At 37.5% G+C, this 21,408-nt stretch overlaps 2 protein-coding genes across 4 annotated transcripts in view; one reads left to right on the top strand and one right to left on the bottom strand.

Moving 5' to 3' along the window:
* Positions 1-794: 794 nt before the first annotated feature.
* On the bottom strand, positions 795-12,790 carry LOC136676764 (F-box only protein 21-like). 2 transcript variants are annotated; one of them, XM_066653978.1, is made up of 12 exons: positions 12,567-12,790; positions 10,377-10,512; positions 7,977-8,086; positions 7,750-7,871; positions 6,607-6,753; positions 6,327-6,463; positions 6,079-6,215; positions 5,688-5,867; positions 5,449-5,581; positions 4,581-4,771; positions 3,380-3,537; positions 795-2,715 (listed from the first exon to the last, which is right to left on the bottom strand). In XM_066653978.1, exons 1-12 carry the CDS (start codon positions 12,788-12,790, stop codon positions 2,474-2,476), a joined length of 1,917 nt encoding a protein of 638 aa, XP_066510075.1. In that variant the 3' UTR covers positions 795-2,473. The 2 variants fall into 2 exon arrangements, with proteins under 2 accessions (XP_066510075.1, XP_066510076.1); XM_066653979.1 differs by having other exon boundaries at positions 795-1,844.
* A 463-nt stretch (positions 12,791-13,253) lies between these two features.
* Positions 13,254-21,408, top strand: part of LOC136676345 (merlin-like) — a 49,460-nt gene continuing 41,305 nt past the window's right edge. For both annotated transcript variants that reach the window (XM_066653283.1, XM_066653284.1), the window contains exons 1-4: positions 13,254-13,383; positions 13,913-14,105; positions 20,385-20,510; positions 20,894-21,016. In XM_066653283.1, the coding sequence (XP_066509380.1) occupies positions 13,992-14,105; positions 20,385-20,510; positions 20,894-21,016 (363 nt within the window). In that variant the 5' untranslated portion in view covers positions 13,254-13,383; positions 13,913-13,991. The remainder of the gene's footprint in view (positions 13,384-13,912; positions 14,106-20,384; positions 20,511-20,893; positions 21,017-21,408) is intronic.

Genomic DNA, 21,408 nt, shown 5'->3' with positions numbered 1-21,408 from the left:
CAATAAAAAGCTGCCTGTAACCAATAAAGAAATCCGCAATATAAAGAGTTTTATTGTTTAAATAAATAAAGTCATAGTAAAATATAAAATATTGACTTTCACTCATCTTCAAAATTGGGGATTTATTGCCTGTTTATTTTTATCCCTCAAAGACTGAAAAAAATGTATACTTGTGCTTTCAAATTAATTCTCGCATTTTTCTTTTTCTTTCATTTGTACTTGCATATCTTATTATTTTGAGATAATTTTGCACATATTACTACATATTAGTAGTTTTAGTAGATATATTAGTCAAACTGCTGTAAAGTACAAATGTGAAAATCTGAGGAAGTCTTGAAATTATTTTGATAAAAATTCAAACGTGAATAGAGATTATTATGGATGCAAACCTATAGAAATCCACAGATAATCTCAAATGATAACAATTAAAAATACACCAGCCACATTTGGAAAGAATAGTATTGGGAAAATTGGGGAAAAACATCATATGTTTGGAATAATTAGTTTAAACTCACTTGGTTGGGCAGTGATTCCTACCACAATGAACTAAATTAATCTTTAAATATGGCAGAAAAAAATAAAACAAAAACTTTGGCCCACAGCAGAATATTATACTTTTATACATAGCATCAAACCATTCCAAGCAGTGTGAACAATGGGCACAACTGCTGTTGCTCTTGCATCAAATGTTAGAAACCGCTTCTTTTTATGGAGGAGTTTATGTAAAATTCAAAGACTTGAGACCAAAGACTTTGATCTTCTCTCTTTTTTTTTTATTGAGACTCATACTCTCGCCTTTAGCATCTACAACCATTTGCAAACATTTATCTTTGACACCTCATCACATCAGCTTCCTTAAAACGCAATTTACTTTTTTTTTTTTACTTGTAAATATATTAGAAAATAGTTACACAAAATGAAAATTTTGACTTTTTAAATACCATCTTCTAAGTGCATTTATAACATGGTTCTGATTTAAGGAATATACAGTCTCTCATATCACTACATGTACATCAGTGGAGATTAGCTTAGACTGAGGGATTTAAGACTTGGAATTTATACAGCTGTCCAATAGTACTATTCTTAGACCAAGGTCTTCATGAAAAAAGAACATTATACAGAGTAGAAGTGCCAAAGAGATGTTGATTCCATTCTGCAAGCTAAAGTTTTATTGAAAATGTCATTTGAGACCTGTTTCCCAAATGAATTATATGTTAAAGGTGATTTACTTGGTTGTTAAGTGTTTTCTAATGAAATCCTCTTTGTAGCAGGACCATTGTAAAGCTACAAAGCATTAGTGCAATTCTCTACAACTTCGAAAGGCTTCACACATCCAGTTTTTTTCCTTGATGTCAATTCAATTATTATATATAAACATGTCGAAGATCAAGTCAAGATTTGGTACTCAACCCATTAAAGGATAGGCCCAACATTTTTCAATCTAATCTCTATTTACTGCATTGGTAGTGTACGGTCAGTTTCCACAGATGACACAATTTGCTATGGTTCCCTGTAATTTGGAAAGGACAAACAAAATCAATTCACTTAAAACCTATATGAGAAACTACTGGGCAGCTGCGGGAATGAAAAACCTACTGAAGTTTATGCTAAACACCGCTGAAGAAAAAACTGATCAAATAAATGCATGTATAAATACCAGTGTAATAACCATGTTTTGGGGACAGTTAGATATAAGATGGAAAAAGTAGTACATTCACATGGAATAAACAGGTGTTTTTGTTATCTGTGGATAAATCCATAGAGGAACTTCTTACAAAATACTCCTGCAGATTTCTTTGAAAAATGTGAAATCTAGTCTCTCTCTCTCTCTGGAAATGATGAAGCTGTAATAAAACAGAGATGCCGTAATTTCAGAGAATGTTGATATTAATCATTGAAGCTTCTTTTTTATCTGATGCCGAGAAACTTGTATTTAATGGCTGTTTTGACTGAGAATTAAACAAATAAATGGTTGGTTCTCTTTAGCAATGCACTGTGTATAATTTGTTTTTGGAGACTTTGACTGAGAGAATACTTTTTGGAGTGTCCCACAAACGTAGAAATAAGAGAGATGTTTTAACAAGCAACTCCCTGATAATGCAGTTAACCTAGAAAATAGTTGGTATTTTGGAGGTGAATTATAAAGTCACAGAACTACAAGATCAGCAACTGCTCACTGTTTCTGTTCTACTGTAGGTTATTTTGAAGTTTTACATGGAAATACACTGACATGACTTTCTGTGGAATCGAAAATGTTACACAGAGGATATAGATTAGGTTTAAAAAAATGAATGGAAAATTTCTGAAAGAATCAAGCTTCTCCATCAACTGACTGATCCAGGTGTGTAAACCAGAGTGACATGAACAGGTGACCATCTGTGTTAAAAAAAAAGTGGGGTAGGTTAAGCTATGGCATTAAAAGGGTGGATAGGAGGTAGGGTCAGAGAGGGTCGGTGAGTGGTCAGTGAGTGTTCTATGGGGCCATGGCATTGTTGTGGCTGTGGTGGTCAGTGCATGGCTCTGCAGGGTTCCCTGAGTTGGGGGTGTGTGAGTGGTAAAGCTCCTGTACAGTGCGCTGGGTTTCCGTAGTGTCTTCCGGGTAACGGGTCTGGAGCTCCTCATTGGCTATATAGTGTGTATCGGTGAACTCAGTAAAGTATCGGCCCACCTCAGGGTGGGCGATTTCTAACGGAGTAGAATGGGGCTCCAAATTTTCTACAGAAAACAGAAAGAGCGATGTTAGCGCTATAAAGAAATATCCGTAATGTAAACAAGGTCATTCAGAGTGGTTTCATTTTACTCCATTGCAAATAAACACACAGAGTCACAAATGTTCACAGTAGGGGTGTTAGGGGTGATAGTAACCAGACGTGTGAACAGTTTAACGCAACCTCATCGAAAGCTATTGCACAGAATATCTGAATGCACAATGTCTGAAGTTTGAGAAAAAAATACTTTTACTCTAGTTTTATAATGAGAATTCGGGTAATTCATATTAGTGAGGGACCTTTAGGGTAATTTTGCTGTAAACATCACAACCTCTGGTTCGTATCACACCAACTGTAGAGGAATCTAAGAGCTACACCAGTACCACACTATGCAATGTATAAGAAAAGCAAACCAAGGAAGTATCAACAGAAAAAGGATCTACAGATTTTGCTGCAGTGTCTTTTACAGTCTTTCCACACAAACTGTTATGTACCCTTTTTGTTCTTTAAATAACAATACACGCATTCTTATTTAAATTACATACATTTACCAAGGTTTTAATGACATTTAACAGGGGTATACATACCATACATATTCAGTACTGTTTTAATAATTCATATAAAGCATGATAATTCATGTGAATTCATACATTGTCCACCCTGAAGCTTACCCTGTGCTGCATATCTGCAGGTGCCGTCCTGCACTAGGACATTGTAGAATGGTTGATTGGCACCATTGGAGAGCTGATGGACTCTCATGGTAGTGATCCACTCCTGACTCATCGTGCACTTGGGATCCCACCCGTAAATAACACAGTTATAACCTGACCTGTAGAGTGGAAGTGAAAATACTCAGATTTCATTCATAAGGAAAACATGCTCATCTAGTAATAGAAAGTTAGGCTCACTTTTGTGTATTCTGCCACTGTTTGACACATTGGACATAACAAAATCATTCATTCATTATCTATAACCGCTTATCCAGTTCAGGGTCGCGGTGGATCCAGAGCCTACCCGAAATCACTGTGCACAAGCCGGGAACACATCCCGGAGGGTGACACTCATTCACACATCCACTCACACTCTTGAGTCACCAATCCACCCACCAATGTGTGTTTTTGGACCGTGGGAGGAAACTGGAGCACCTGGAGGAAACCCATGCAGACACAGGGAGAACACACCAAACTCCTTACAGTCAGTCACCCGGAGGGGACTCAAACTGCATATCTTCAGTCCATTATTCTGTCTGCATATAACTCCATTGCTCCAACCTAGACATGTCTGTTTCTCATTCACAAATTTGACCTCAGAAACAACCCCTCATTTAAACAAATCTTAGTTCATTAACTTTAGAAGAACAGGAAACTTCATTATCACTGCACTGCACAGAAAACGGCAACATTAGCGCAGTGAGATTTCTACAGTGGTACAATGGAATAGCATCAGCATCCTTCTGCTAAATTAATTTCAGGGTCACTGTACATCAGTCAATATTGTTTATTCAGTACATCTTATTTGCCCAAATGCATTTTTACACTATAAACTTGTGTGTATGACAAATTTAATTTAACTGAAATCAAATGAACCTAATGTGCTAGAGAAAGGGGTTATACCATGCTAACACCTTCATGCAGAATAATGTGGCCAATACAATCCTTTAGGGAAAAGCAAATGGACTGAAAATGGAATTCTGTTTGTAAACATCTTAACATTCATTCAGAAGAGTGTTTTCACTCTGAACTTTCTCAAGCGGATTTGCTCATAAATTACTAAAAAAAAACTCTTCTCAAAATCTGAAATCGGAAGTATATAACTACAGTCGTACACAAGTGTTTATATTGATTATACAGGATTACACACACAGAACCTCACCTCTTGTGTTTCATGACGAGGCCTACAGAGTACTGTACTTGGCTGTGTTCGGGGGCACTGCGTTTCTTCACCTCAGGCTCTATGGGATGTCTTTTATGCTGGATGTGCTCCAGAGTATGCTGCACCAGATAACCAACAGCTCCATGCTGAGAGGGGTCCAAGGCCTGGATGTGCTGCAGAATATCCAGCACCTGAGAGAGAGAGAGAGAGAGAGAGAGAGGAGAATTTATAATGAGAGGAATGGGGTGAGAAAAGATTAAGGTCTGCTCTTACTTAAAACCCCTTAAACACCAAGGGGTGGTTTCCCAGACAGGGATTAAGCCTAGTGTTCTGGACTACATCCTCTTTTCAATGGAAAACCACAATACAAAATGCTGTGTAGTCGAGGACTAGGCTTAATCCCTGCTTGGGAAACAACCCCCCAAGTTTTTGAGTTACTACTTTTTTTAAGTTATCATTCAGTAGTTACTATAAAATAAATTAGAAGTTGAAATGTCATCATACATTCTGGGGCATGCTATTGAAGCAGTTTATTTATGTTGTTTTGTTTTCTTTCAAACTCAAGCAGCATAAAGAGAGTACACAAACCTGACATAAAAAGTGTTACATTTTTATTACTATTATTATTATCATTATTTAAACTATAGTTCAACTTAGTCTTTAATTTAATCATGTGCACTCATGAGAGAATATTTTACAGTAATATAAATTTTGATGAACAATTCTCATCTGCAGAAATATCATGATTAAACAAAAATAATGATCCACAATTTAGAAAACACCATGAGCAATACAATACAATAAAGAAGTTAGTGTTTCCAAGAAAACAATGACTTCTGCTGTGTAAAAAAAAAAAAAATTTGCTGACCTTCTCAGGCCAGATGCCCAAGTGGAAGTACAGTCGAGCCTGCAGCAAAAGATACTGGACGTTATCAGGGTCAATAGTGAGGTAGAGATCCAGAGAGTCCCTTAGCAGCTGATACGACTTCTCATTTCCTTCACTGCATGGAAAAAACAAGTCAAAGCACAAACACAAAGCAAGTCAGTACAAGAGCGTTCTTGAGAGAGAGAGAGAGAGAAAGAATGAAGAGCGCATGAAAGACTCACCCTCTCTTGCCAATATTGAGCAGGTTGCCCACCATCCTCAACAGCAGCTCAGTGGTGCTAATGGAGCTGTAGTAGTCTGCTGTCACCTGCTGACGGATCAGGTACTCACACTCTTTAGCAGTCAGCTGCTTCCCCTTCCCAAATGCATCAATGTAAACGTAGTCATAGATATCGCCGTTACTGCAGGACACATATCAGGGCAAAGAATGTATATGTATTCATTTATTTAAAATTTAAAAACATAGTTTGTACATTACAGAAGCATAACCTGTTTGTTTATGTTGTGGTTGAGGGATACATTAGTGTTAAACCATCACTTTAACAACACATAACAGTAGTAGTATTAATAGATATAGATACTAATAAACCAACACAGAATCTGAATGCAGACCTGGACGGGCGCTGGCACCAGCGTAACAGAAAGTGATTGGGGAAGTTGACTGGCTCCAGAAGGACACCCAACTTCTTCGCCAGTGTCATATACAACACAGATAGGCTGATAGGAATGCCTGTCCTTCGGAGTAGCACCTGACCAAAAGAAGGAATATAGAGAATAAGATTTAAATAACAGGCAATTCAGACAACACCCTAAAATAAACCTCAAATAAATGAACGGTGTTCTGCAGCAGTGCCACCTACCTGGTGAATGTATGAATTGAGTGGATTGTAGTAATCACACTCATTGCCCTTATACTGAAGCTGCTCATATAAAACTGCATTGAGGGCACAGATGACTTGTCTTTGAAGCTCAAAGTCACCCAACACCAAGCAATCACCTACAAACCATTCAAACCACAACCAGTAGAGACACCACTTTAATACTGGTATCAACAAAAAACGATTTGTGAAGCTGATATATATATACACACTTGATCTTAAAATATTGTATGTTGACTTGGTACTTGAGCATCTGACCTACCTTGGCCTGTCCTCAAGCTTGGATGAGAGGCATTTTTCACTCGCAGATACTTTTTCACCTTGTCTGTGATGTCATTCAATTGAGTAGATATACTTTCAAGGGTGACATCAGCCAGAGGGTTACAATACTGATCGACTAACACAGCACCTTCAAAAGATAGAACCATGTAGGGTTTAAAAACCTCAATCAATTAAATGTGATTCAGTAACGTTCATCAATGTTTATTTCCTTCAGTTTCCATTTATAATGTTTTTTACACATGCATCTTGGACAGTGTTGACTTGTGGTGTATAAATTTCCAGGTACAATTTTAGAACAAAACTACAATTTTAAATGTTAATAAATTGTTTAAAATCTGTTTATTAATTGAAATTGATTATGCTGTTAATACATAAATAGTCATTAATAATAAGTTAATAAAACATAGATAGAAAAGACAAGAGGAACCTGTAATTTGCCAAATAGTGAACCCACATCCATCTACACTGTTAAACCTCACATCTTGCCAGATACTTACCTCACTTTCTCCATCAGTCAACATGAAGTCTGTTGGCTTTATCAAATATTTGTTAATAGGTTTATTCATTTAATGAATTAACCACCAACAGGGTGTATTTATAAACATTAATGATAATGTGGTGTGTACCATAACGTGAAATAACTAAATTCAAAATCTCAGATCTGAGCTTATTCTTTACCTTGATATTTTCAGTAAGTTCCCTGACACTTTCAGTATTAGACAAAAAAAAAAGAGGCTGCATTTTCTACCTCGGTGTTACAAATGATTATTGATGAATTTTAAAGTGTTTACAATCTAATTAATAACCATGCAATAAACAGGCTTTTAAACCATTTATAAACCTTTATAAATGTGGTCTTATCAAGTGGTATCAATTTCCATTAGTGTTTTTTATATGTGCATATACAACTAAAGACAGCACACCATATCTTGACTTATTGGCTATATTGGGAATAGTTGGATGTGCATGTTTAGTTCACTACACTGTTCCTAGTGTCAGAGATGATAAATAAATGTGGCTATGTGTAAGAGTTATTATCGTGAATGCTTATGTCATTCAGAAGTGTTTAGGACTATACATAGTATAAATGTAAACATTATTGAATTATGGCATGGTTTATTACCTTCCAGTGCAGACTGCTCTTCTTGAGGACGCTCCAGAAAGGCCTTCAGATTTCTTAAGATTTTCTGTTGGCGAAGGAAGTATAGGATTTTCTTTGCATAGTACTTCAATGTCAAGCTTTTTCTAAAGGAGAAACACAGACAAAATACAGTTGTGAAAATTCTGAAATTATAATGAAGAGAGACAAAAACATTCCCAAGCCCCCAATTAGACAAAGACTCTTCTGACCTTCTGTCAGAGTTGAGAATGGAGAGGAGCTCGTCTTCGCAGAAATGTTCAGGAGCACCCAGGGACTCGATCTCTGTAAAGCTGTCCCCCAAAACCTGGCCAACGCAAGGCTGTGTTACAGACCTCTGGGTTAGTGCTTAAAATGCAGCCACGAGCCACTTACCTTACAAATCTAACAGCTTATCAGCAGTGAATTAAAACCATGGATCGGTTAACACTGTTTACGACACCATTATGCCATTAGCAACATGCAAACTACAAGCACAAAACGCAAAACACTTATCTCAAAGTGTCAACCTGCTAAATAGTCTGCTAACCTGCTCATGTATAACATACAGTACATCTATAGAGGACAAAAATACAAACACAGCCTGGCTTCAAAATGGATTCTATTACTGCAAAATGTGTTAATAACTATGTTAACAGAGGAGTATCCTTTTATGTTTTCCTGCACAAAAAGCCTTACTTTTATTTTGTGATGGTGTCATTACCACGACGTATTAATCTTATATCTAGTCTAACTATAATACTTGAAAGAATAAGTTCTAATAAAAGTTTCTAGTTCTTAAAAAATACTTGAAAGACGAAGACGACCTCTTGGAAGATCAGCAGGTTCTTCATTTGGAGAGCAATCACAGAAGGCCTCCTGCAGAATCACTCACAATGACAAACTGAAAACCACACTTTACATACACTTTTTGGGGTGAGATCATCTCGCCCCTCCCATTTTTTTAATTAGGTTGCATTCCATAGGACCCCAATTAAATGGTACCCTTGTCTCCTTAAGGATGCAGTATATCATAGGAGTCCAACTAAGAAGGTATCGTTATCTTCTAAGGATGTCGTATATCACACCGTACCAGACAGTCCCATGCTACACCATTCTCCTTTTTTTTTTATACAGAGTTCAGGCCTTCAGTTATAAACTCAAGTACCCCTTGACCATTTTAATATTTATTCCAGATGCTCCTCAAATGCCTTTTGATGAGAAAGAATGGCAGGAAAGTCATTACAAGGCCCACTTCTATCTGCATCAGAGGTCTGTGTGTGTACTATTTGTGTAACATGATTGTTGCAATTGAATTATGTCCCATGAGAGTAAGGGTGGCTTTACTTTAAATAGGTTTCATTTATTGAATCAACTGACATACGAGCTAACTATACTGTTTCCTCCAGAAATATCTGAGCAAGGCTCAAACTCGCCTTTTAACAACACTTGAACACTACGAGAATACTGACTGATTACACGAGTGTAAGGGGAAAACTGTACAAAGCTGAGGTTTTGCTGAAAGAGTCAGTGATTTGATTTGAAGCTGAACACTGTAGGGAAACTACCCAATTTTTTTTTCCTTATAGCTACTGAAAGGAACCAATCATATTTTATTTCCAATTCAAAGTGACCAGCGAATCTTTCCTCATGACAGCCCAGTATTATAATAACTTATCATTAAATACCTAGTTTTACCATTTATTATATATTATATTATGTTAAACCATATGTGCTGTTGATTTGAAAATGTCTGTAAACAAACTGTTCTTCACACGTGCTCACAACTTATCTACGACTTAAAAAAATACTTTTACTGCATTTATGTTTTTGTATTTATTGTAATTATATATAATTGTATACATGCATCACATTATTGAGAAGATCAATTATTTTAAATAAAAATAATCATCTTAGACTTGTGCACAGTACTGAATGTCAAACATTAGACAGGATATTTGCAAAATGTTTTTGTATTAACTTTCTGTGTGGAAACGTTTAGAGTCATTTAAGAGAAACTACACACTTAGACATATTTTCAGCTAAGTAATGTTGCTTTGTAATTAATACTGCCATAGACACAGATGACGTTCCTCAGTGTCCATGTACAATTACGTTTAACAATATGTAAATCAGTGAGCCTGTTTTCTTGTTCCCATGTCCAAAACTCTGATGATGCTCTCCCTGCCAGGCACCTATTACACAATATGAGTCTAGGATTGTGGCACAAAACATACAGTATGAGCAACCCAGAGGATAAGTTTCCTCCAACCAACATCTCCGCCTCCAGCATTCTGCAGTATACCCCCCTATGACCTCCCCATTTGAGAGCATTTTTAAAAGTTCAAAGAGAGTTTGAGCTAGCTGAAGTTAGAGGGTGTAGTTTCCTTTAAAGGCTTTGGATGTCTGGGCCCCGTCACAAGCACAAGAAACACTTCTGACTCAGTAAGTTCCTCTAGAAGTGTTAAACATTAAACTACTCTCAATGACTCTGTGTTCCTCCTAGTTTCTGATTAAAATGGACAGATACTCCTCGTTAACACAGTGATAATGATGTAAGAATGAATTCTCAAGATCTAACACTTACAACTGTTTTCAGACTGCAACAAGTCAACAATATTATGATCACTTACAACTTCTGTAAAGAATCTTCTGGAGATGGACACGACTGTTCTTTGGATCTGTAGACACACCATGTGTCTGGTCTTGTATTCTTTCTGCCAATCATAGGATTCGTTAGGGCGATAAAGCTTTTGAAGCCTGGGCCACCTGGGGATAAACACAATATAAAGGAGTCTTATAATTTCCCTCTCCTAAAATAGCACAGAGAACAGACTAAACAGATATTAATAAACTAAAGGAACTGCTTAAAATTCAAGAAAATGTGGACAGTTCCAGACTCCCACTCCTCATTCTCACAATTACATTACTTACATATTAGTCTCACAGCAGTTACTAAATAATTCATAAAAGCCACTAAATAATGTCTTAAGATTAATAATAGGTCTTCTACATTTTTCTTGCTTCTAATTTTCCCACAGAGATCCACTTACAAAGTTTCCAAGTGTTTACTAAAACAGTCACAATTCATTTTCACATGACTATTTTCTAAAATCTCTTTATCCCTTTGAATTAAAACAGACAGACATTGTTACTGCAAATTTAAGACTTATTCATTTATAAAAAACAGACTCTTTTCTGAATGTTCTGTGTGCTTTGTTCAAAAAGGAGTACACACTGAAACAGTCATTTAACTTAGGGATGAAAAGGTGGATATAAGATACGTTGTTATTTTTTTGACATCACATGAATTTCACATAAATCATTTTTAAATGAGGAACAGTTTTTTTTCTTCTTGGCATTGGTCATTTAATAAATGAACAATAAGCTAATAAGATATTAACCTACACCAAACTACATCACATTATACAATCCTGTAGTTCTGAAACTCCCTGCACACTTTGCTTGCAATATTGATTTTTGATAATATTATTAGATTAAAATTTAATAGAGTTTGTACAAAGAAGGCTGTCTTGGTTAGAGTTGCCTCATAAATGATCCTATAATGTAACTCAGCTGTTAGATGTTGGCAAACAGGGTTCTAGCAGATTATTCAAGAATTTTAAGTCATTCATGGCCAGCAAACTTTTCACACAGACTGAAAGGCAACAAGAGCTAGTTTCATGAAAATGTTTCTGCATTTTAGTTAAACTAGCAAGCTAACAATATATGCTAATGTCTCTCTATCATCTGGTCAGTATGTTATAGTTTTAATCTGCTTACTGTCAAATTACCCAAAAAAGAGAGCAAGAACTATATTTATTTACCATAGTTATTGTGGCTGATGAGGGGGTTAAGGGGGCATGGACATGCAGAGAATTTCCCTGCGTAATGTTGTTTCGTGTGTTTAATTAGCTGTGTTGTGTTGTTTTGCAGTACAATGACAATGGTGTTGGGTGCGATTTACAATCCATGGCCCCTGTACTTCTTCCCCTTATTTTTTTTTTTTACCACAGTTTTGTGTGGTGTTGACTATGCCATAAAAGACGTACTGTGAGAGAAATGAGCAGTTATCACCAAGGATAAACATTCCACTTTGAAAATGGGCGAATTCAGGCAGACAGGGTTTCTTACATCACCAACATAAGGAACCAATTCCACCAGTTCTTGAGTCAGGGATTGGCTTCTAAATATGGACATTAGATGAACAGACATGGGTTTTTAGGGTATTAATTTTAAAATTCTAACATGTTAGGAAACTGGAATTTTGCTATTTGATCACCAAGCTTTTTACCTGAGGTTAATATCAATTTTAAAGTAATTACTGATATCCTTTAAAACCTGGAAATAATTAGTGCTACTTCACATAGAAAAACTGAGGTTAATTAATCGACTTTGACTGTGCAGTGTTGTTTATAAATTATTTATTAAAAAGGTGGTGTTATTTAGAACCCGTGTATCTTTGGGGTATATTGCAGACAGTTGTAAACAATTATGAGAAGTTTAAAGCAAAAAACGAGTCTCTGTTACCATGACTGGACATCAGACATAACCCTAATAGTTACATTCCCCTCCTGTGATGAGTGAAACTGACAAATATACGACAGTTGTAAGTGTACTAATTTAGTAATGTATAGCCGACAACGTTAGATACGGAATATTCCGACAGTGGTTGTGTTTGTGGGGCATGTCAGTCGTAAGATATTCTATGGTGTGAAAAAGCTCAAAGAGAGTTTAAAGATATAAATTAGGCAAGCGTTACAAAGAATAAGTTAGTGAGTGGTTTAATTCTGTAGAGCTGTGAGACTGTTAGTGATTTTGACCTGAGTTTGTACTGCTGGCTCCAGATCTTGGCGCTGCTCTCACACAGGTCCTGTAGCCTCCTGCAGCAGCATGTCACGCTGCAGATGTCGATGTGGCTCAACACCGGGAAACACAGGATGTGTTCAATCAGCTCCGCGGGTAAATCCGTCAGCTTCTTGCCCCTGTTGTCCGTGCTTTTCTCGTTTTCTCCTGAGAGCCGCTCTCCGCAGCCAGGCGTCGCCATCTTTTCTGTTTACTCCAATGACATCATCGCAGAGACCACACCCCTGTTGTGCGGGTACCACGCCCCTTTCTGGCGCAGGGGGCGGGGTTTGTGCTACTATGAGTTTCCCCTGTTTTTGAACTGTTAATTTTCAGTAAATCAGGAGGACTAAATCAAAAATCTGAATCAACTTTTTTTCTGCAGCTTTGTTATCATGTCTCTCAATCATAAAAATGAAAAAAAAAAAAATAGAAAAAATTACACTTTTAAGACACTGAGATGATTTGCGCATAAATTATTTTGATTAACAGGGACGAGGTTTTAGGGGATTAATCGATTATAGAATGTAGACTTTAAAGATGACATTTCAGTTTGTGTAAGTATGCGCAAAGCTTTCATTCGCTGTGTTGGAACTGCGCATTTTGAGCGGATGTTGATGTGCACTAACACCTCTGCTGTTGACCGGCGTCCTCGGCATGAGGAAGAACATTCCCGAGCTCCTCAAACACTGCAAATAATGTTCCCCACCTCGAAAATAGGACAGTTTGCACCTGGTTTCGTTTATTTTGGCGTTGTTGGTTCTAAACGGATGGATTATGGCTGTTATTGGTAAAGTAGGTACTTTAAAAGCGGAGTTATTTTGCTATGATGCTAACAACAAGTGTTTACTGAGTATACAACAGAAGACTCTACTTTTAGACAGTTATCAGAGAAAGACACAAAAGTTATATCTTATTTGATATATGCAAGACCATAGCTAGCTAATATTGATTAAGTAATTATATTATCTACTATATTTAACATTTTAAATATATATTCTATATATTTATATTACTACCTAACTCAGCTGTTTGGTTACCTTTTGGGTATATTACTGTTTATAAATCCCTTTAAGCTTTCTGACCTTATATTACATTATTACAACTAACACTGGTGTTTTATATTTCAAATACTAAGAGCCAGAATTATTTTTTTCTAGTTTTAATATACTTCCATCTGCATAAAATCTCTTGTTAAATTGTGGTCGTAGCTGTGATCCTTTCAGTTTTAAGTACACCTCTTGTAAACAACAGTAATAAATGCATTTTATTTGCATTTATTGCATATTTCATCTCGGTCAATTACACTAGAGAATTTCCTCAGGTGCAGCAAGTGCCCAAGTCAGGGTTAGGCAGTGAGTAGCTCTAGAATCACTGGAAAACACTCCAGTATTCTTCACAAAATGGCAAGTGCACTTGCATCAAAAATGGGCCTGAATTCCCTGCGAAGGAGACAAGTCAGGAACTTCCAAGTGAGGATTGTCACAATGGACGCAGACCTGGAGTTCAGCTGTGAGGTGAGTTGTTAAGTGCTTTTCAAGCATGTCATTAGTGTTGTTTTGTTTAAAGTGTTCTCATACTTTCTGGAAACTTCAGTGTCTATAGACCAGTATGTCCGTCATAGAAAACACCTGTAATGTAAATGTTTGCATATAGCTTTTTGCTGTTTGGAAGGTATTCCACAAACATAATTTCCCGGTTTAGCCAGATAAATTAATGTGTCCAATCAGAAGAGAGCTGAGGGAATTCCCATTTCACAGTGCTTTGGGCTATCTGTTATCTGGCTCACCTTAGAGGTGCTGCTTTACGGAATTCACCCCACCCCTGTTTTACATGTGGACGCCGTGTTTGAACACTTGGTAGCCTGTAATGTTCTCTTCGGATATTTTTTCAGGCAATATCATTTGAGGATGGTTAGTCAGTAAATGGTTGTTGGCTTGACCTGTGGGCTGTGGTGCATTAGAACTGCATTCTTTGGAGTGATTAGGTGAGTTGGACTTGCTTTTGTGGTCCACGACTAATTACCTAACTTGACCTCACAAATTTTCTTGTGACTGAATGCAATTAACTTTTCACAGAAATGTTCTAACATTTAGTGTAAAGCCCTTTCGGAATGCTAGAGGCTGTTGATGACAAACATCCTGATAATTCGCTTAATTTTAGAAGAAATCTTTAATCTTAGGTGTCTACAAACTTGAAGATGTGTTATAATATTAACATTAATTAAACAATCCTTCAGTGTTAATGAGGGTGAAATGTTTCCAGTACAAGTGCTTTCATTTAAGAAGAGTACTAACAGTAATGTTTGACCAGAAGACACACTTCCCTTTTTATATCGCGTATAATTATCACAACACGATAACCTGTAGTGTTGCAGTCACACAGTTCCAGGGGCCTGGAGGTTGTGGGTTCGATTCCCGCTCCGGGTGACTGTCTGTGAGGAGTTTGGTGTGTTCTCCCTGTGTCCGCGTGGGTTTCCTCCGGGTGACTGTTTGTGAGGAGTTGGTGTGTTCTCCCTGTCTCTGCGTGGGTTTCCTCCGGGTGACTGTCTGTGAGGAGTTGGTGTGTTCTCCCTGTGTCCGCGTGGGTTTCCTCCGGGTGCTCCGGTTTCTCCCACAGTCCAAAAACACACGTTGGTAGGTGGATTGGAGACTCAAAAGTGTCCGTAGGTGAGTGTGTGTGTGTGTGTGTGTCTGTGTTGTCCTGTGATGGACTGGCGCCCCCTCTAGGGTGTATTCCCACCTTGCGCCCAATGATTCCAGGTAGGCTCTGGACCCACCGTGACCCTGAACTGGATAAGAACTTACAGATAATGAATGGATGATTAATGTAGAATCATATTTGGAAAATGTGTATTGAAGACTTCATTTCAGCATATGAAATCATATGAATTATATCATTATTTTTATTTACGTACATCAAAATGTAGCTTAAAACTACTATAGAGGTGTCCTTTTTTAAAGAGATTTGTCCTGAATCTAGAGCAGAGGGGAATTAAAAATGGACTTTCCTCTCTCGTTTTGGAGATTCTCTGCATTTTGGAACAAACATCCCTTATTTTCAGTTTCTGAGGCCACTTGACAGGAAGCACGTGGCTCATGACCAGCCAATGCTTTTGAATTAGTGAGAAGCAGATGGTGGAGAAAGCTGTGATGACCAGGCAGAACTGTCAGCACTGTCCCTCTCCTCAAGACCATATGAGTCTGTCTGGCGTTTGTTCTCCTCTGTCTCCTGCTTCATTTCTCATTTTCACTCAAATCTGTCGTCGAACAGCCAGCTCACTGTCTGGATTTTGTTAATGTGAGCATGAGAATAAGTAAAGGCAGTTTGTGAAAGCATCTATTTAACTCAGATATAGTCGAATAGCTGGGACATTCCTGTACTTTATAATGCGTGATTTTAATGAAAGCTTTTACTCCTCCTTTGAACAATGAGTAAAGGCCCTGTTCACATTTTTTATTTATATCTGTCTCAGTTGATCTTATTAAAAATGGATGCTGTCAGTTTACTGAGCTACTGTTTACAAAGAGCTAATTTACTGTGTTTCTTTTCTTTTCTTAAATGAATGAATCAGTTTTACTTGTTTGCGAGTGTTGTTAACTATAACACATTGTTTTAAACAGTGAATTTGATCAGGCTCCATTTAAGGTGGAGAGGCCTTGCCCTCTCCCTGAGGTCTGGCCATTGTAGGAACTCAGATTTCATATTGGAGTTTTCATTCATTGTCTTTTTTGCTATCGGCACCATTAGGTATTTCATCGTTGAGCTCCTTTCTCACTTTGGTTTAAGTGTAATCAAAATAAAATTTCATAGGTTACTATAATATGTGAAGGATGTCGTTATCATATACATTAATAATCATGTAATAAACAATTCTATTACTTTTTAAAAAAGTGTATACAAACTATATTTAATTGAAGAACAGAAAGTCATTTTTATACTTTTGAAGATTGTAGAATATTAGACACATTGATTTTGATTAAGTAATATATAGTTAATCATGTATTATTGAAGTAATAAATAAATGAGAGCCTAATAGGAGAATCTGAAATATGCAGAATCACCACGCAACTGGCCAATTAGTCGATACCAGTTGTACTTTAAATGTTAAATGAGAAAATAAATTGAGTCTCCGTGACAGCTCTGCTATTATGAAATCTATCCCTTGTCTCCTTATTGCCTTCTGCTTCATGATCTTGGAGTTCTAAAGCAAACCACTTGGTGGCAGCATGTCTTCACATGTAAAGCCACTGGTATTCACCCCCCACTGGTGCTCACATTTGGGGTTTGATGTTTATTCTCACTTTGGATACTAGTGAGAATATCATTGCAGTCATCAAATTGAGGCGTGCTCATCCATAACCCATATTTTTTCACGCTGTTTTTGAAACTCGGGGCCATGTAAGAATTCTTATGTTGCGGGATGATGGAACATCTGCTGAAATAAGATGCCGCAGGGCCGTCATTAAGATTATCACATCAAGCGTGGAACCCCTGCCCTGAGAGCAAAGAAAACAAACGATATGGTGTTGTTCTGGACAGCAATCTCTCTCTCACTCCTCACTCTCAGTGTTCCCCCAAAGTGAAGCTCCAGCTTTGCAGGAAGTGTTTGTTTAGTGATGCCCCTGCTGTAGCTGTGTAATTTGATTTTAATTAAGGTTAGGCTGAGCAACACTGTGTGTCTCACTATCCCTTTGTTTGTGTGAGTGTGTATGTGTGTGGGGGGCGTGTGGGATGTTTCTGTACACACAGGGGCAGGCATTCACACAGGGACAAGCATAAAGACCCCCTCACAAGGACATACATACAGGCATTTGCTTCCTCATTCACTTGAATGGGAAACGAACTCAGGATTGCTGTCATTTCACTTCCTATAGCAAGTGATTTAATAAAAGGAGACGTGAACAATGTTTTTATTTATTTATTTATGAACAAAAGTAAGCTGTGAGCGCTCACATTCTCATTCAACGTCGTTTTCTGTACCATTCAGAAAAACTGCTTAAATAATGTTGGCTGTTCAGCAAACTAAACATTCCACTTAAGAGAGACCAGTAGAAACATCGTGCTGATTGCCAAACAATTCTGGCTCATTCATTGAGAGAGACTTTTATTATTTCTGCTCTAACTAAGTAATTTTAAGATAAAGCATTTGTTCTCAGTCCTGGGCCTGGGGTAACCCTGCCTTGTTGTGTTTACTCCAGCATCACTCAGCCAACACACTGGCTCATTACCAAACTCTACCTGAGTTGCCGAGGTGTAATAGAATTGGAAAATACCAAAATGTGCTGGTCAAATGTGAACTGTCCAGGACTGGAGTTGGGAAACTGATCTAAAGCCTATACTTTTAGTGTTTTGCTTCTTCATGGTGGTACGCATGAGGTTTGAGTTCTTCAGAAGTAGACATGTTAACAGTCATGAGGCGCAATAAACATATCGGCTGTGCTCTACTCCGATCAATATGTGTGGTTTCAGAAAAAACGCTTGCGGCAAGTTAATACCTGCTGAGTGAATTTCAGTCCCGCTGAGAGTCCAGAGGTATTATATTTTCCTTATTCGTTTGAGTTGCTCAATTTTCATTGAATGCCATCTTCTTAAAGGTGCGATAATGTGGAAAACTGGAGGTTCTTCTTTCCTCACAAGGGTTTAATTGTGTTAAAGTTTTAATTCCAAGTGCAACTAAGCTTCAAAAGCAGCCTGTTTTTTACTTTAATATTTTTGTAATATAAACAAAACATTGTTTTTAATGAAATAACAAAGGCCTTATTTTGTATCTGGTTTAAAATATTGTAACACTAATGTGTATTTAAGACCTATAATTCAATATTGAGTACCACTTATGTTTCACTGAAATGAATTTAACAGAATTAATTTTGTTTTTAGTAAATATCCTTTACATATTCATGATATGCTCCGGTTTCCTCCCACAGTCCAAAAACACACGTTGGTAGGTGGATTGGGGACTCAAAAGTGTCCGTAGGTGTGAGTGTGTGAGTGAATGTGTGTATGTGTATGTGTGTGTGTGTGTGTTGCCCTGTGACTGGCGCCCCCTCCAGGGTGTATTCCCGCCTTGCGCCCAATGATTCCAGGTAGGCTCTGGACCCCCCGCGACCCTGAACTGGATAAGCGGTTACAGATAATGACTGAATGAATGAATATTGATGATATGTGATCTTTGTCCTAGTGCAGTTTTTATCTCTTTCATTCAGTTTGGATTAGTTGAAAGAAGCCAGTTGGAGGCCAGGAGAGAGATCATTTATCTTTGTTCTTTGCAGTAGTGCTATGTTAGAAAAAGGGGAAATTATCTTTAAAAAATAAACAAGTGCAGTCTTTAAAAAATAATAATAATAAAAAAAAAATAAATAAATAAAATTATAAAAAAAAATCACAATGGTTAATCTAATTAAACTGGACTAATGTTTATAAAAACAGCAGGAAATAGCCATGTAAACACGAATTATATTTTTTAGCAGTTAAACTAAAACAGTCATAATAAATGGAGAAATTAAACTGAAGAAACATGTAGTATATTTTGCCTAAAGTAAATGTGAAGTGTTGCATGGTTAGACGTGATTGGATCAGTGCAACGGCATGTGGCAAACTCTCACTCTGAGTTGCTGTCATATTTGAAACTGTCTTCACCAGCTTGTGTTTGTCATTGAAGGCAGCCCATTAATGCCTGGAGGGGGAAACATCAACATGCTTAATTGGCCGAACTGTGGACGGCATGTTGTCAGACATTGTGATACATAAACATTAGACCAGATGAAGCTGCTCCTTGAAGAGCACCTGCCGCAGTAGTTTTAATGAAGTTTCCAGTGCTGATGAGGTCCCAGTACACACTGCCTGCTTTTCCTTCACCCCAATCAGCATGTCTTCAACCAGATACTACACAAACCTCAACCTTATACTCCTCTGCTCGACAGATGGAGTGTTTTTTATTAGTGTTCTACCACGCTCACATGAACCAGGAAGAGCACACAGCAGCCTTGTTGATCAGTGTGTCTAAGCATCTTAATGATGAGTCAAATCTCTGCTCCGCATTTAGGCCAGAGGAACATTTCCACGAAAGGAGCATGGTGCGCTGATTATTATTCAGCGCAGTGCACTTTATTTATTTGCCGTACGAGAATTAGACCCCGATTTGTATCAATTTCATGCTTGGTAGGGTGCAGTTTTCTAAGCTTTGTCCTTCTTAAAGGACAGCTCTTGGCGACTCCCCAGAACTTAAAACTGCATTTTCAGCTAAAATTATCCAAGTTTGAATGCTAGCAGCTTAATGAAGGCACTGCTGTTGTTAGATAGTGTCGAGGGCTTTTCTACTGTTGCTTTGTATTTTTAAAACCAATCCACTAAGGAAAAAGCAAGTGATTTGCTTCTTCAGCTTTATGGCCTTAAGTTTCATGTCTGAGGTTAAAATACATGTGGTTAGCAAATGTAATTGGGTTCTCTTGGTCCCCTTGAGGTGTTTGTTGTGGAGCTTCTCTGCAGTGCTGGTCTATGGCTCCTGCCAACTAAGCTAAATTTAAGCCTATAGCAAACTCGCATGTAGACTAAGGCTTACTGCTGAGAAAGCAGGCAGGATTTTTACACACCATGTGATATACTTGCAGAAAAGACCCATCTGCTGTAGTTTACATAGCGTGAGCCAAACAGTGCGTAATTTCTATTATTTTATTATTATTTTTTTGCGCTGCCTCAAGACATGTGCAGAGGATCTATGATCTACATTTACATATGTGATATTTTTATTTTATAGTGTCATTTTTTTTATTTATCCCTTTCTTTCTTCTGCTCAGGCAAAATGGAAAGGGAAAGACCTGTTTGAGCTTGTGTGCAAAACCCTGGGACTCAGAGAAAGCTGGTTTTTTGGCCTCCAATACAACGTCAAAGATACTGTCGCATGGCTAAAGATGGACAAGAAGGTAAATAGAGCTTTAGGCTGCTATTAGTCCTATTCTAGACTATTAAATTCTTTTAGTGCTATATAATGGTTTATAAAGTATTTGAAATATTATGTTTTCTTGTTTTGCTGTGTAATATGTGTGTATAATACATTTCTTTTAGAGTGGGTTACTGTGCAATTGATCTTTGTAGAGAAGTGTATGAAGTAGATTTTCTCTACAATGTAAATGAGAATAATGAAGAGTGAAAAATTCTACAATCCAAGTCTTCAGTGTTTTCTGGTCATTGCTATTATTGGTAGAATGTTTTCTGCTGTGGTGTGTGTTTTCTTTTTTGTGAATGGTTTATTTTACAGCAGCTTGGATGTACTTACCTATGTGACTGTTGGTGTTGTTCCTAAAAGGTTTTGGATCAGGATGTGCCTAAAGAGAATCCCATCCTGTTGAATTTTTTGGCCAAGTTTTACCCTGAAAATGCAGAGGATGAACTGGTCCAGGAGATCACCCAGCACCTCTTCTTCCTGCAGGTGAGAAATTTTCTGCATTGTTAAACCTGCTGCACAGTCAGTCTATCCACTACATCATCCCGACGTTTATGCTACTACTGACTAACATAAAGTTCAGATCAACTCCTACGGTTCAGTGGTGCGAGAGGGAATAAATATGAGCAGAATGTTGAGCACCAATGTCAGAACAAATTTTAACCTCAACAGCTTACTTCTTTATTATGTATTAGCCCCATTTTTAAAGATGGGTGTCACTGGCCAAATGCTATTACTTTGAGGGCATGATGGGGGGGGGGGGGGGGGGGGAGTAAAAAATAAACAAAACAGTTATCTACTGACTCACCATGCAAGTCCCAAGAATCTAAACTGTAATTAAACAACTCTAAAGTCATGGTCTAGTTTACAACTGCCAG

The sequence above is a fragment of the Hoplias malabaricus genome, chromosome X2, assembly GCF_029633855.1.
Source record: "Hoplias malabaricus isolate fHopMal1 chromosome X2, fHopMal1.hap1, whole genome shotgun sequence".
Lineage (NCBI taxonomy): Eukaryota > Metazoa > Chordata > Actinopteri > Characiformes > Erythrinidae > Hoplias > Hoplias malabaricus.
The sequence above is the reverse complement of the archived record's forward strand: the minus strand, read 5'-3'. Positions and strand labels throughout refer to the sequence as shown.